Source organism: Heterocephalus glaber, unplaced genomic scaffold (genome assembly GCF_053883595.1).
Source record: "Heterocephalus glaber isolate CG9 unplaced genomic scaffold, H.glaber_assembly_v1.0 deba00001481, whole genome shotgun sequence".
NCBI lineage: Eukaryota > Metazoa > Chordata > Mammalia > Rodentia > Bathyergidae > Heterocephalus > Heterocephalus glaber.
The window spans coordinates 60,545,316-60,560,593 of NW_028258317.1; the positions used below are offsets into that span (position 1 = coordinate 60,545,316).

General features: G+C 31.9%; 1 protein-coding gene across 6 annotated transcripts in view; it reads left to right on the plus strand.

The window, feature by feature from the left end:
• Vps13a (vacuolar protein sorting 13 homolog A) overlaps window positions 1-15,278 on the plus strand; it is a 252,336-nt gene that overhangs the window by 216,711 nt on the left and 20,347 nt on the right. For 2 of the 6 annotated variants that reach the window (XM_087183514.1, XM_004862538.4), the window contains exons 68-69: window positions 6,007-6,118; window positions 8,620-9,615. In XM_087183514.1, the coding sequence (XP_087039640.1) occupies window positions 6,007-6,118; window positions 8,620-8,721 (214 nt within the window). In that variant the 3' untranslated portion in view covers window positions 8,722-9,615. Of the gene's footprint in view, window positions 1-6,006; window positions 6,119-6,292; window positions 6,893-8,619; window positions 9,616-15,278 lie in introns of those variants that run through there. The other 4 variants (XM_087183515.1, XM_004862539.4, XM_087183513.1 and 1 more) reach the window with 2 other exon arrangements.

Below are 15,278 nucleotides of genomic sequence, written 5' to 3' on the forward strand. Positions count from 1 at the left end.
GGAATCTATGGGACACAGTGAAAGCATTCTTATGAGGGGAATTCATACCAGTGAATACACATATTAGGAAAACAGAGCAAGCCCAATTAAACAACCTGATGCTGAGCCTCAAGCTTCTAGAAAAAGAAGAGCAGGACAACCCCAAAGCCCATACAAGGGAGGAAATTATAAAGATCGGAGCAGAAATCAATTCAATAGAGACTAAGAGAATGATACAAAATATCAATGAAGCCAAGAGTTGGTTCTTCAAAAGAATAAACAAAATTGACAAACCCTTAGCTAACCTTGTAAGAAAAAGGAAAGAAAAGGCCCAAATCCATGAAATTAGGAATGAAAAGGGTGAAATTACAGCAGACCCAGCAGAAATCCACAGGATCATCAATACCTACTTCAAGAACCTATATGCCAATAAGATGGAAAACACAGAAGAAATGGACAGATTCCTACATACATATGAATTACCAAAGTTGAATGAAGAAGATGTAAAAATTCTAAACAACCCAATATCAACCAATGAAATTGAAGATGTAATTAAAAACTTAGCAACTAAGAAAAGCCCAGGACCTGATGGCTTCACTGCTAAATTCTACAAGACATTTAGAGAAGGACTACTGCCACTACTGTTTGAACTTCAATGAAATTGAAAGGGATGCAATACTCCCAAATTCATTCCTGGAAGCAAGCGTCACCTTGATCCCCAAAGCAGAGAAAGACCCAACCGAAAAAGAGAATTATAGGCCAATCTCACTAATGAACATAGATGCAAAAATCCTTTATAAGATATTGGCAAATAGAATGCAGAAGATCATCAAGAAGATCATACACCCTGACCAAGTGGGATTCATCCCAGGGATGCAGGGATGGTTCACCATACACAAATCAATCAATGTAATACACTATATCAATAGAGCCAAGGACAAAAATCATATGATTATCTCCATAGATGCAGAAAAGGCATTTGACAAAATCCAACATGCATTTATGATAAAAACCCTTCAAATAATTGGAATAGATGGTCTCCCTCAACCTGATAAAAGCCATCTATGAAAAACCAACAGCCAGTATCATACTAAATGGTCAAAACTGAAGTCCTTCACACTAAAATCAGGAACAAGACAAGGATGTCCACTATCACCACTCTTGTTCAATATAGTTTTGGAAACATTAGCCACAGCAATTAGACAAGAGAAAGAAATAAAAGGAATAAAGATAGGAAATGAAGAAGTCAGACTGTCATTATTTGCAGATGACATGATACTCTATATAGAAGACCCCAAGAACTCCACCAAAAGTCTTCTAGACTTAATAACCAAATTCAGTAGAGTAGCTGGATACAAAGTCGACACAAAAAACATCAATAGCTTTCCTCTACATGAACAATAGACTCACTGAGACAGAAATAGGGCAAAGAATTCTTTTCACAATAGCATCCAAATAACTGAAATACCTAGGAATCAACCTAACAAAAGAAATCAAAGATCTCTTCTCTGAAAACTATAGCACTTTGAAAAGAGGGATTGAAGATGATATCAGAAAATGGAAAGACATCCCCTGCTCCTGAGTAGGAAGGATTAATATAGTGAAAATGGCCATACTTCCAAAACTGCTATATAGATTCAATGCAATCCCAGTTGAAATCCCAGCAGCATACTTCACGGACCTTGAGAAAACAATCCAAAAATTCATTTGGAATAAGAATCGAGCTACAATAGCAAAAGCAATTCTAGGCAACAGAGATATAGCAGGGGGTATCACAACTTGAAACCATACTACAAAGCTACTATGATAAAAACAGCATGGTACTGGCAAAGAAACAGACCTGAGGACCAGTGGAACAGATTAGAAGATGCAGAAACAACTCCAGACACACTCAGCCATCTCATCTTTGATAAAGGAGCCAAACACCCTCACTGGAGGAAAGATAGCCTCTTTAATAAATGGTGCTGGAAAAATTGGGTTTCAACTTGCCAGAGATTAAAACTAGACCTATATCTCTCACCATGCACTAAACTAAAATTGAAATGGATTAAAGATCTAAATATTAAAATAGAAACTCTGAACCACCTGGAACAGAAGTTGGGTAGAACTCTTGAAGACATTGGTATAGGAAAAGATTTTATGAACAGAATCTCAGTTGCCTGTGAACTAGCACAAACAATCAACAAGTGGGATCTCTTCTTATTAAAAAGCTTCTGCACAGCAAGAGAAACCACCAGCAATGTGAACAGACCACCCACAGTGAGGGAAAAAATCTTCACCTGCTCTTCCTCAGACAAAGGCCTACTATCTCGAATCTGTAAAGAACTTAAAGAGATCAGACCTCCCAAATTTAAAGACCCAATCCAAAAATGGGCATCTGAAATGAACAGACTTTTCTCAGACAAAGAAGTAGAAATAGCAAATAAACATATGAAAAAATGTTCAACATCACTGGTCATTTGAGAGATGCAAATGAAAACAATGCTGAGATTCCATCTCACTCCAGAAAGAATGGCTGCTATCATGAAATCAACCAATAACAAATGTTGGCGGGGCTGTGGGGAAAGAGAATCACTGCTCCACTGCTGGTGGGAGTGTAGACTGGTGCAAGCACTGTGGAAGTCAGTATGGAGATACCTCAAAGAACTAGGACTAGAAGTCCCATTTGACCCTGCTATTCCACTGCTGGGATCTTCCCCAAAGAATTAAAAGAATCATACCACAGTGATATATGTGCACCCATGTTCATAGCAGTGCAGTTTGTAACAGCTAAAACTTGGAAACAGCCCAAATGCCCATCAACTGGAGACTGGATAAAGAAAATGTGGTTTCTTTCTAAAATAGAGTACTAGTCAGCCATAAAAAATGAGAAATTAGAGACATTTATAGCTAAGTGGATGCACATTGAGGCGATACTCTTAAGTGAAATAAATAGGACACACATGTATAAATACTGAATAGTTTCTCTGGTGTGAAAAACAAAGTGTAAATACGGACTAAAAGGTAAAATAGATAATGTGAAATAGGAAGAAGAGGGAAAGGGGAACAGGACGTGGGCGATGTAGGGGGAAGGAAAGAAAGCAATGGAATTAACATGAAAAATGGAAATAAAGTCTTTGTAAATAGGGAAGGGTGGAGGGGGTGAAGTGAGGGCCAGGAATGGGGAAAAAATAAGAACCAAGATACATCATGTAAAGGTACAAGTACCCAATGATGAATGCAACTGTATTATATACCTAAAATGTACTAATAAAAGAATTTAAGGAGAAAAAAAAAAAGGTAAATTTACTTTGGTGTGAAATATGAATATTTCAACTATGAGAAATGAAATATATCTCCTCTTTGGCTTTGAGCACTTAATTATGAACACTGTAATGTGACAGGTTATATAGGGTTTCCTCATTTCATTTTCATTGTTGAAGTTGCATAGTGTCCTGTCACCTTTGTAGTTTATCCTTCATTTACAGTACCTGCTTTCAGGATGAATTGACGACAAGTTAAACTAGCTTTCTCATTATCTTACTTAAAGTGTATTCATGTAATGGTATATATGTGTGTTGTAAAATTAGCAAATGTATTCTGTATTGCTTCTTTTTTTTAATCATCAAGTAAAATAGCTTTATATAGCTGAAGGACTATGAACCAACTTTTTATAATCTTCATGTAGCCTGTAACTTAAAGAAATGACTTGCTCTTAAGTCTCCATACTAATTTTTTATGGATCTTTATCCATTCTTGAAAAAAGTAGCGTTTTTATATTCCTTGGTTCAAGCTCAGTTCATCTTCACCCTTCCCTTATCGTGTATTATTATTAAACTTATATGCATTCCTTTTCTCCGTGTTTCTGTTTTTATAATAATTTAGAATTAAGGTAGGGAAAGTTATCTGTCTCCTTTGCCTGTAATTGTAGGTTTATAAATATGATGAATTGAATCATAGCCATCAGAGGAGCTCAAAAGCCTGTGAAATAAGGATTTCAAAATAGATAGCTACATAGGCTTTTGCCCAAAGAGGCTAGAGTTACCTTCTGTTTAGCTAAAACCTTGTGAGGCTATACCCAACTACATTGCTTGTAAAGACAAAGGGAAAAGTAAACATTTTTCCAAAAAATTAGTTTCAAACGAATTAAAGGAACATTTTCAAATTTATTTTTTCATTGATAATATTTTTTCTATTCTGTATTATTTATCTCTGCTCTAATCTTTATTTTCTTCTTTTACCAGTTTTTGATCTGGTTTGCTTTTCTTTTCCTACCTCCCTAAAATGTAAAGTTATATTACTGATTTTTAGATCTTTCTTTAATTTAGCCATTTAAATCTATAAATTCACCTCTGAGCTCTCTCTCTGCTCCATCTCATAAGGTTTAGCATATTGTGGTTTTCTTTTTGTTTGCCATAAGGTAGTGAATTTCCCTTGTGGTTTCTCCTTTGACTTTCTCATTATTTAGGCTTCTGTTTTTAATGTCCAATTTTTTTTTAACTTTTCAAGTTTCTTTTTTACACATTTCAATTTTCTCCCATGCAGCCAAATAATACATTTGTGTGTATTCAGTACTTTTGCATTTATTGAAACATGTTTTAAGACTTTTTGTTTTTAGTTTTTAATTTTTTGAGATAGGTTCTCACTATGTAATTCAGGCTGGCATTGAACTCACTATAGAGCCTAGGCTGGCCTCAAACTCATGGTGATCCTCCTGCCTCAGCCTCCTGAGTGCTGGGATTACAGGTATGCACCACCACACCTAGCTTAAGGCCTTTAAAAACAGTCTGTTCTGGAGAATGTTCCATGTGCATGTGAGAGAATAAATATTCTGTTGTTGAGTATTATATAGATATTTGTTAGGTCTAGGTAGTTTATAAGTGTTATTCAAGTCTCTTGTTTCCTTGCTGTTTGGTATTCATTAATGAAATTGGGATATTGAAATTTTTAACTATTATTGAATTGTCTTTATCAGTTTTTGCTTTATGTATTTGCGGGTTCGTTAAGTGCCTGTGTGTTTATAATTTTTATATCTTCTTGTTGGTTTGACCCTTTTCTCACTATAAAATATCCTCTGTGTACAATGAGAATTGCTTGTTTAAATATTTTTGGTTTGTTTGGTTTTGGTTTTAGTATAGCCACTCTAGCTTTCTTTTTAATTATTTTTACATGACTTATCTTTTCACATCTTTTTATTTTCTTCTATTTATGTCTTTGATGCTAAAGTAAATCTCTTGTGGATAATATATAGTTGGATCATTTTTATTAGAGTTTTGTTTTGTCTATTCTGCTTTTAATTGGAGAATTTATCCATCTATATATACCCATGACCATACAGGCAAAAAATGTTAAATAAAATATCACTGTGCCAAATTCATGGATGTGTGTGTTTAATATAACATACGTCAAACCCAAATAGGAATATTAGAGTATTTGAACACTGGAAAACTACGTCATGTGATTCCTGATATTAATAATTTAAATAAGATAAAGCATATGATTACAACAATGACTAGGAAAAAAACCTTAATTTAAAATTCGTTGCTTATTCATGATTTTTAAAGACAACAATAACAAAAAAAACATGAACTATAATCACACTAAAAGTAGACATAAACTTCCTGGGCTTGATAAAGGATACATTTTTTTAAAACATTGCTAATATCTGTGCATCATGGAGAACTCAGCTGTCCCTGTAATGTCAGAAATAAGGATGCCTACAATCCTCTCTTGTATCTAGAATTGTACTAGAGAAACTAGACAACAGAAAGGGATAACAGAACAAATTAAAGATGTTTAATTGAAAAAAATAACATCATCATTATTTTTTGATGTTTTATTTTCACAAAAAAATCCAGGAGAATCTACTAACACACTTCTTTATACTTTTATATTTTTCTAGAGAGTTTAATTATATCATAAAAGCAAATTTAAAACTAGGGAAGTGATGTGATATTCTTATTTTATCTAAAAGAAGATTCTTGTTAGTAGTTGCTTTTGCAAGTTTGAATGATTTTTTAAATCAAGTTATATATTTTTTTCCTCTAGAGCTACAGAAACTTCTGAAGTAGAGAGTCTACGACCGCCTCGATTCTTTAATGAAGATGGAGTTATCAGACCTTACAGGTTGAGGGATGGCACTGGAAATCAAATGTTACAGGTGAGTGAAGAGACATGAAATTAAATTAGTCAAGTTAGATCTTTTAAAAATAGGTATTTAATGCTTTAAATATATATTAGATTGCTTCGATTTTTATGTTTTGCTTAGTTCCATTTATAAGGTAGGCTTTCAAGTATATTTATTTACTATAAGATTTTTTTTTCTTTTTTACAGGCATCAAAAAGCTTGATATGAAAACATTTAATGCATGACTTTGCAAGTAAAAGCCAACAGTAGATTTTAATCTTAAAATTTTTGTAAACTACATACACTTGTTTCACTATTTTGAATATTTTTATAAAGGCTTTTGTATTAATCATTTTAATAGAAATTTTAGTATATCTTATCTTTTTATAGATTATTCTTAGTTCTGCACTAGATCTGCTAGATTTGTTAAAAGCCAAAGTGCCTTATGTACTCTTCTAGTTGGTGTTATTTAACCAGTTAAACTAGTTCTTTAGGGATTCTTCCTTCTGTTTATCATACCACTTGTTTTTATATCACATACAATCCTTACCTCCAGGTAGACATGACAAATAAAAAAAACCTCAGGAACAATTTGCAGATTATTCATTACTTTGCTTTTTAATACACCTAACAGCTATGATCTTTCTGCTTTGTTCTAGTGTAGTATATGTAAAACTTTGTGAGATTTCATACTCAGTTCACATGCCAATCAATATCTTTTACTAAGCTTTTGGAAAAATAGCTTGAAGGCAGAATATTTTATTTATACAGGCAACTGTCTTAATAAATTGAACTTTTAAAAGTCTGCATTATGGTATTGGTAACATAGTAATTATATATGAGGCCATGCCAGTGCAAAGTCGTTTCTGGGGTGTACAGGTGCTAAACTATGTTAAACCATTTTGTTTGAATAAAATAAGGAGAGGGTATGGTGTATAGACTTGAAAATACTACTACCTTGCCACTACGTAGAACTTCCCTTATACCTTTTGTATTTTAATATTGTCATGTTTTAAATAACCAGAGTAAAGGTTTAAAACTTTAGTATTTCACCCATTGCATGCGGAGCTTATAATACTGCATCTGTCTGGTCCTTCTATCAATATATTATATAACCGTAGAGCTAATGTACAGTATTAGGTAAAGTAACTTGAAAATGTTTTTAAAGCATCAAAATACTTGCATGTTGGGTTAGAATTGGCATTGAAAGGTTATGCTTTAAAGAACATAACATGCAATCGCTACAATGATAGTATATCATTCTTTGAAGATAGCAATGTTGCAGAAGTCACCTATGGCTAAAGCAATTGAAAAGTTTTACCCAATACCTGCTTTCCCTTGTTAGAGCACAGTTAACATGTTGCTAACATTTTTCTGATTAAAAGCTGAATGATTTTCAAATCACTTTAAAAAAAACTAAATATGTATTTTGAGAAACTTTTTTTTTTTTGGTACTGGGGATTGAACTTGGGTCCTTGAGCTTGCACAGCAGGTGACGAAACCACTGAGCTAAATTCCCAGCCCGAGAAACTATCTTAATAAATTTATTAGGAGGTAAGGAAGAGTTTGAGAATTTAGAAATGTGCATTGCATATATATATGGTTACTCATAGGAAAATATGAGTTACCAAAAACTTCTTGTGGTTTATATTTTATTTCAGTGGCAAATAAATTTATTCTACACCTTTATTGTTTAATGAAGCTCTAAATTTTGGGATTTACAGGGCTTTCTGTTTTTAAAGAATCATATTTTTAGTAGGCCAGTCTTAGCCAGAAGAGCAGATTCAGTGACTAAAATCTCATCATCTTTGTCAGTCATTTCTTATTTTTCAGCAGGAGTATTAAGTACAGTATTAGCTAGAGAATCTATAGGAGGAATTTATGAGATACCTTGGCATGTTTTCAGTTACCATTATTCTTTTACAGGTGTAAGAAGTGGATTATTGTTTTAGTGGCACTTGTGCTTTTTAAATCAAAACTCATTAAATCATAAACTCATTAAATCAAAACTCATAAAATCAAACTTGCATTATTAGCAAATGTGTTAAACCATATGAATACCAATACTTTGAAAAATAATTAGATGACATGTAAACTGGATTTAAAGTCTCACCTAAGGGATTTAGTGATGGTGCATTAGAAAATGTTTGATGCTTTCAAACATTTCTCCTTTTACTTTTCATTGCCTTAAAAATGATTCTGGGTCCACTAAATTAAGATATGCCCATATGTAATAATTAAATAGTACATACTTTAATTGGGTACCTTCCTATCCAGGAAGCAGCACATTATTATAATGCTTCCTAGTTGTCAAAGTTGCCTACTAGAAAATCAGCAATTTATACACTTGGGTGTACATAAACCAATTGATTTTAGTCTTAGGCCTATTAAGTTATGGAATACTATGTCCATAATTAACAGCCTGAGTTACAGCTACTAACTCCTTAAACATTTCACAATTTTACATGTTTTCCAAGCAGTCTTCCGTACTTTACTAACCTTTATGCTTCTCTTTCCCTTTACCATGCTTTCAGAAAATTCAGGTCTACAGGGAGTGGATTATGACTCATAATAACAGTAGTGGTGATGATGATGATGATGATGGTGGTGATGATGAATCAGAGCTAAACTGTTAAAATGCACATATTCTTTACCATTTTACTTGGAATATTTCATTAACGTATTTTGAATGACTGCTATCATAAAGCCTGTATGTCCATTTTAGGGAGATAAAACACTTTCTTCTTTTAAAATATTTTTTCTGAACATCATGTAAAGCAAAATAATTACATTAAGCACAGAAAAAATGTATTTTACATCCAAAGTAGAGCAAACTATATATTATAGATTTGCTTTCATATATTTCATAACTTTTATTATAAACTCTTAAGATTTTAAAGTTATACTTCAGAATGTTTTTTAAGGTTCAGTAGTTTATTTTAAATTATCTGCTTACTTGTTACCAAAATGCCTTTTTTAATTCTGTAAATTTCTGGGTTTAATATAATACTATTGTGTAAAAAAAGAGAGTGGTAATAGCCATTCAGTGTATTATATTTATCTAGTATTTTAAAGGTATTTTTGTCAACTTTCTGTTAATAATAAACTTAAATAACTTGAAATAGTGTGAATTTGTTATTCTATTTCAGAGTCGTATGGGTTGGAGTACTGTACTATAAAAATATTCATGATTTGTCATGGAAGATTAGTTAGTGAAATAATTTATAGTCTAAAGGAAAAATTGGTCTTTTACATTGATTCACTTTTTATCATTTTATATTTTGTTGTGCAATACATAATGAATAAAAGTGGTTGTTACAGTCATATTTATTATGCACTATTTTATAAAATGTTATGAATTCAGGACATTAGCAGAATGTTTTTAATACATAGTTGTGTATATGTTATGTCGCTAAAAGACTTATAAGAGAATCTGTTTTATGTTTTGTGTACTTTTTTTAAAAATTTCAACTTACATAACTCTAATTGTCCTGTTTCCCTAGTATACCAGATGTACTAAAAAAGAAATCACAGCTAAAAAAAACTAAAAAGAAAGATTACTAATAGTTACAGTGCTTAATTCCTTTTAACTATTATGTTTATGGATCAACAAAGGATTATTTACCTTGGCTCATGATAAACACTTTGCTTATACTGTATTGTTTTTATTAGGTTATAGAAGATAATTGGCTTATTTAACTTTAATTTGACATCTCTGAATTTAATTCCTTTATCAAACTTTTATTTCTATAAATCTCTATTCTTTATGTCCTTTGAAAATGACTACTCTAGCTTTTTTTAAAAATTGAGTTTACTGGGGCCGGGGATTTAGCTCAGTGGTTTCGCCGCCTGCTGCGCAAGCGCAAAGACCCAAGTTTGATCCCCGGTACCAAAAAAAAAAAATATTGAGTTTACCAAAAGCAAAAAAAGAGCAACTAGAGTACCTTTTTTGAAATTTCTACCTACCTAGCATTCATTCAAATTAAAACAAATTAAAGGATATGTAATGTATTAAGGACAAAGAAACATGAAAATATCAAAGAATTTAATTATTTGCATTACAGTACTATTTTTTGATTAAGTAAATAAAAACAGTGACCATTACAATAGTCACTACTGGAAATAGAAACAGTTCCTATTTGTCATGCATCTGGTGCTCTCTTATACTGTACTTGGCCAAAATCTACTCCTCCTTCAAAAACTACTCCTTCCTCTGGAAGCTAGAAAGTACATAGCCAATCATTACAAATCGTGTGGGCCTGAGGAAGGAAAGGCCTTGAAGTGTCTTCATTGGCTTCTTACATTCCAGCTTTGCTAGGCACAAGGCCTGTGTAAAGAGAAAATGTTAAACTATTGGTTTTGGGGACATTTGCTGAGTTTCATTTTCTGAATTTCCTTTGATTGATGTATGATCAATTCTGTGTTACCAGTTTCTATTTCTTAAGATTTTTATCTAGAAAAAAATTTTTTTCAGCAGTGGCTTGCCATTGTAATGAAAAGAAAATTGGAAGTAGGGTTATATTTATTTAAAATCTCTTCATCAGTAAAAAGACAACAATGCTATAACTAGTAAACTTCACCGATGTGGTCTTAGAGTTTCATCTTTGTTCAGTTATCCTTAGAAGTAAATACTTTCTTTAACAGTATAATTAATCTTTTCTGTTTCTGTTTTCCTGCCACAGTAAAATATTATTTTGAAGCCTCTTTGACCATAGGTTAAACTGTATAATTAATTATACAGTTTTGTGAACTACTGTGTTATTTTTATTAGAGAAAAACTTAACACTGAAAATTGTTCTGTTGTTTTATAACATTGTTTTCTTAATGGAGATACAGGACTGGACAAAAATACTTTCTTGTTCTTCAAATAAACAAAAATATGAGTTCACCTTTAAGGTTCTAATGAAATGAACTATTCTTTTGTTTTTTTGGTACCGGAGATCAAACTTGGAACCTTGCACTTGTGAGGCAGGCAGCAGCAGCACTGAGCTAGTTCCCTGGCCCTGAACTATTCTGTATTAATGGCTGTTTAACTAGATGCTGTCTCATCATAAAGTCTAATGAGAAAGTGATGTTTAAAAATTATGTAATAGCGCCCTTTTCCATACCTTTTAACTTGTATATGCCAGATTTTTACATGATCATTGCTTACATATAGAAAATAGGAAGGAATATTCTCTCTTCCCTAAGAAAGCGATTATGGTTAGGGATTCGTTATTTTCACTTGTATCTGCCTTACTTTGAGTAGCATACTGAAAACTGGCAGGAATAAAACTTTGTGTAAAAATGCTGAAATTGTACATAGTGGTGACCATGAATAAAGAGGTTTATAAGAGCCTATGAATGAAATTAATCAGCATTCACATTGGACATAGATAAAACAAATGAATTTTAGCTTTTGAAATTGTTCAAAACTCTTAAAGGCAATGGTGAGTGTTGACTTTAAGGTCATGTTATTAAGTGTACAACTAAAGCCATTGTAGATGAATGACTAAGACATTAATACTCAGTATGAAAAACGTGGTATTTTATTTTTGTGTCAAGGTCATATACAAAAGAAATAACTAATTGAAGGTACTAGTTTGTCTGACTTAAAGCCTATGAAGAAATTTGCATTACATTTTTCTGTGGTGATGGTAAGATGAAAAACAACCTGCTACTGAGTACTTTTCTACTGCACTTTCAAACCTCAGTTTTCTGTTTTATAGATTTCCTTGAAAATGAATTTATAGTGACTTCCAAATATTAAGTAAAATGATGTTAAGTGAGCTAAATCATTAATTTGGATAAGTAATGATTGTGATGAGTATGTAAAAAGAATGCCAGTTTCATTTTTCTGTCCTTGCTCCTTTGGTATAAATGAAGATCAACTTAAAATATCTAGGTTGTTAATTTAACCTTTAATTAAATGTGTGGGTGTCTGTATACAAAACATTATAGAAAATCCTGACTCAAAAAAAGTAAAAACATTATTTTATATAGATCCGTATTAGAAAACTAGTTAGAATAATGTATGATTTGATAATTAGGAGTTTACGGTTTTGCTTTATTGTGGTGTAGATTTTCATGTTCGTAGTCAGCATGTTAAATTTATTTATCAGCCATTCCATATCAATTAATAAATACAATATATGGCAGCAGTGTGCATCCAAATAATCACTTTTAAAGCAAATGTTTAATAATTTTGTAAAGCGAGCTTTTAATGCAGTCTTCATTTTATATGCATTTTCTAAGCAATGAAATGGTAACACAGATTTCTACTAAATTGTATTTGATCATTCCTCAGAATCTTAGAGATCCTCAAACACATGAGCATTCACAATATTGTAGGTATTATTTTTGTTTTTAAAAAAACATAATCAGATTTAGCTTGTCTTGATTGTGTTACATTTTTCTATTATAAATTTTCCTTTGTTGATAGCCTGTTAACTACATTATCTCTACAAAGGTTTTCTGACTGTATGCAATAAAAGTTGACATTTCTATTAATTAAAAATTGTGCAAACCCATATGTGTGTTAAAAACCTAAATCTCGTAAGTCAGCTCACTGATACTGATTCTCTGTCTACAACTGTAGCATTTTACAGACAATATGAAAATATTCAAAAATTAAAGATTATTTTCTATATTGTTGTAGCAATATATGCTCATTAAAGGAAAGAAAGTATAGAAAGGAAACAAATTATACTTTATCTTCATGCCATTTATGGAATATTTCCTTTTTAAAAATTAATAGTTATAAGCCAAACATTTGAACTGCTGTTTTGTTTTTAATTTATTGTAAATTTTTATAAATAGGATTATTAACTTCTAAAGATTAAAAAAATCCCATGTATAGACTAACCTCAGTATGAGAAATCTAGTCTTTAATTTCTGAAGCATGTAAATGGTCATCTGAACCTTTTATTTTTATACCTGATATAGAAACTTCATTTTCATTGATTGCATTTCTACCTTTAGATATTGTGTCTTTTAAAAAATTTCTTCTTTAGTAAATCTTTTCTAAAATGTGTGTGAGTGTACGTCTATGTATTATTCCTGTGTCTGTTGTCTGTGCATATTAAGAGGCAAGTTCATGGGAGTATATTCTCATTTCAAGTATTTTTGAATTTTATCTATGTTGTTTTTCAGTCCTCTACAAAGATATCAAAGTTGCCATTATGTGAATTGTTGAAAGAGGGAGGCTGTTTTTGTTTGTTGTGTTATTTCTTTTCTTTCAGAAATTACAGATGTTTATAATTAGCTTCAAACATTGCCTTAATTGCAAATGGAAGATAACTGTCTTCAGCCTTCGTGGTCTTCCTTTTTACTTCAGGAAGAGAATTACAACTAATCTGGAAAAAAGGGCTTAAAAGTAGCAATCAGATCACCAGAGTAGTGCTGAACACTCTTCTCTTGGCTTCATCTGAAATTTTGAGTAAGTGGACAAGAGCTAGGAAACAAAGGCTTTTTGGATTTCACTCTTCATTTTATAACTCTTCCTCTCCAGAAAGGTACTTCTGAATGGGATGAGAAAACTGAAGAGAACCAAATTTTGTTACTAATGAAAAATAGAGTTCTTAGCACCTAGGATAAGCAGAGCCCATGGAAGAGGAGATTACCTATCCACTTGGATACAGTTCTTATATTTCACGTATTAGTTTAGCAGAATCTTTCAGAAAGTCACATCATTTTTGAAGGCCCAGACTTTGACACATTTAACAGTATGTTTCACTAAATCTATTTTGGACCAGTGGAACCCCAGTTAGAACCTTCCAGTGTTATGTAAAAATATTCTTTGACTGAAACTTGAAAGTTGTGTCTTTCTCTGGAGATAATGGTTCCACTTAGGGAAGGTTCAAGTTTCCTCTTCATCTCAAGTGTAAAATGAATTAATTCTCTTCTTAAATTCAATGACTTAAATGAGATGAATTTGATATCGTGATGTCTTTAAAAGTTGTTATTGCATTTGTTAAATTTTTAACTGTATTAAGGAAAGATTATTATACTATTATACCATTATACTATTATAATGGGAATTCAGTACATTTTAACAGTAAAAAAAAATCCTAGGTGTTAAATTCAAGTATATTCCATTTGAGTCTTGCCTTCTTTTTACCAAGGACATGTAAATTGGACTCAAACTGAAGTATTAGTTTAGCCTTAATAAGCTAAAGGTGCTAAACTCTGACTTAAGACTTAACTCATGATTTGAGCTCTGCCTTATAATTTACTCATAGTTTCATCAGATAGACATAAAGATTCTCAGCATAAGGTGAGTCTAGTGAAGCTCATTCAGGTGTCAGTGTTTCTCTCTGTGCACACATATATGCATACTTGCCCACTCTAATGCAAGTTGTTAGAAGGCTTAGTATAAGTAGTTATACAAAGCATGTTTCTGTTGGCTGAATGTCCGGTGAAAGGATACATTCATTTGCCAAATTAAATAATTTTTATTCAAAATTAGATTATAAGCATCTTTCATGTAAAAAAAAATCAATGTCATTTGTGGAAGGATGCACTGTTTTCTTGGATTTTTGTTTTTGTCACTTAAGTATTTTTATTTATAAATTCAAATGATATATCCTACTCATTCTGACAATAACACTAATGAACAATGATGGCAATTTTTCAGTGAAAATTTACCACTGTAAAGAACCCTAGGGGAAGCATTGTAGAGACATAGACATTTAGATTTTTGGAGTACTTCAGGTCTGAGGTTGTTGTTTTAGTTAAGAGATCTCATGAAGATGCAGTGTTGGAGTACAGGTATAAGAGGCTGATATTTCATGTAAAGTTAACTTCTCTGGAGTAAGTTGCCAGGCAACTTTGAATTTTTTAATTCCCAAAAGAATGAAATGAATTATATATATATTGGATTTTTGTAGCTCTAGCTGAAAGCATAGTTTATATGAATACAAAGAAAAAAATTAATGTTTGTGTATTCATTCACTCTACATGTCTGTTAAATTCCTGTTACTTAAGTGTCAGACATTTTTCAAGATACTAATGTTACAGCCCTGAAGAAAGTGGTCAAGATTTCTGCTCATTTCTCATGAGTTTTAATGGTAGTGAGCTTTATTATTCTGGTGATTGGGCATAAAACAGCCACCAACCCTGTAATGTCAACATTTTCTTAGTCATATTCCTGTTTTTTGTTTAGCTGTTACATATAGGATCTAAAGAATTGTAGAAATTAAAAGACATAAGATAT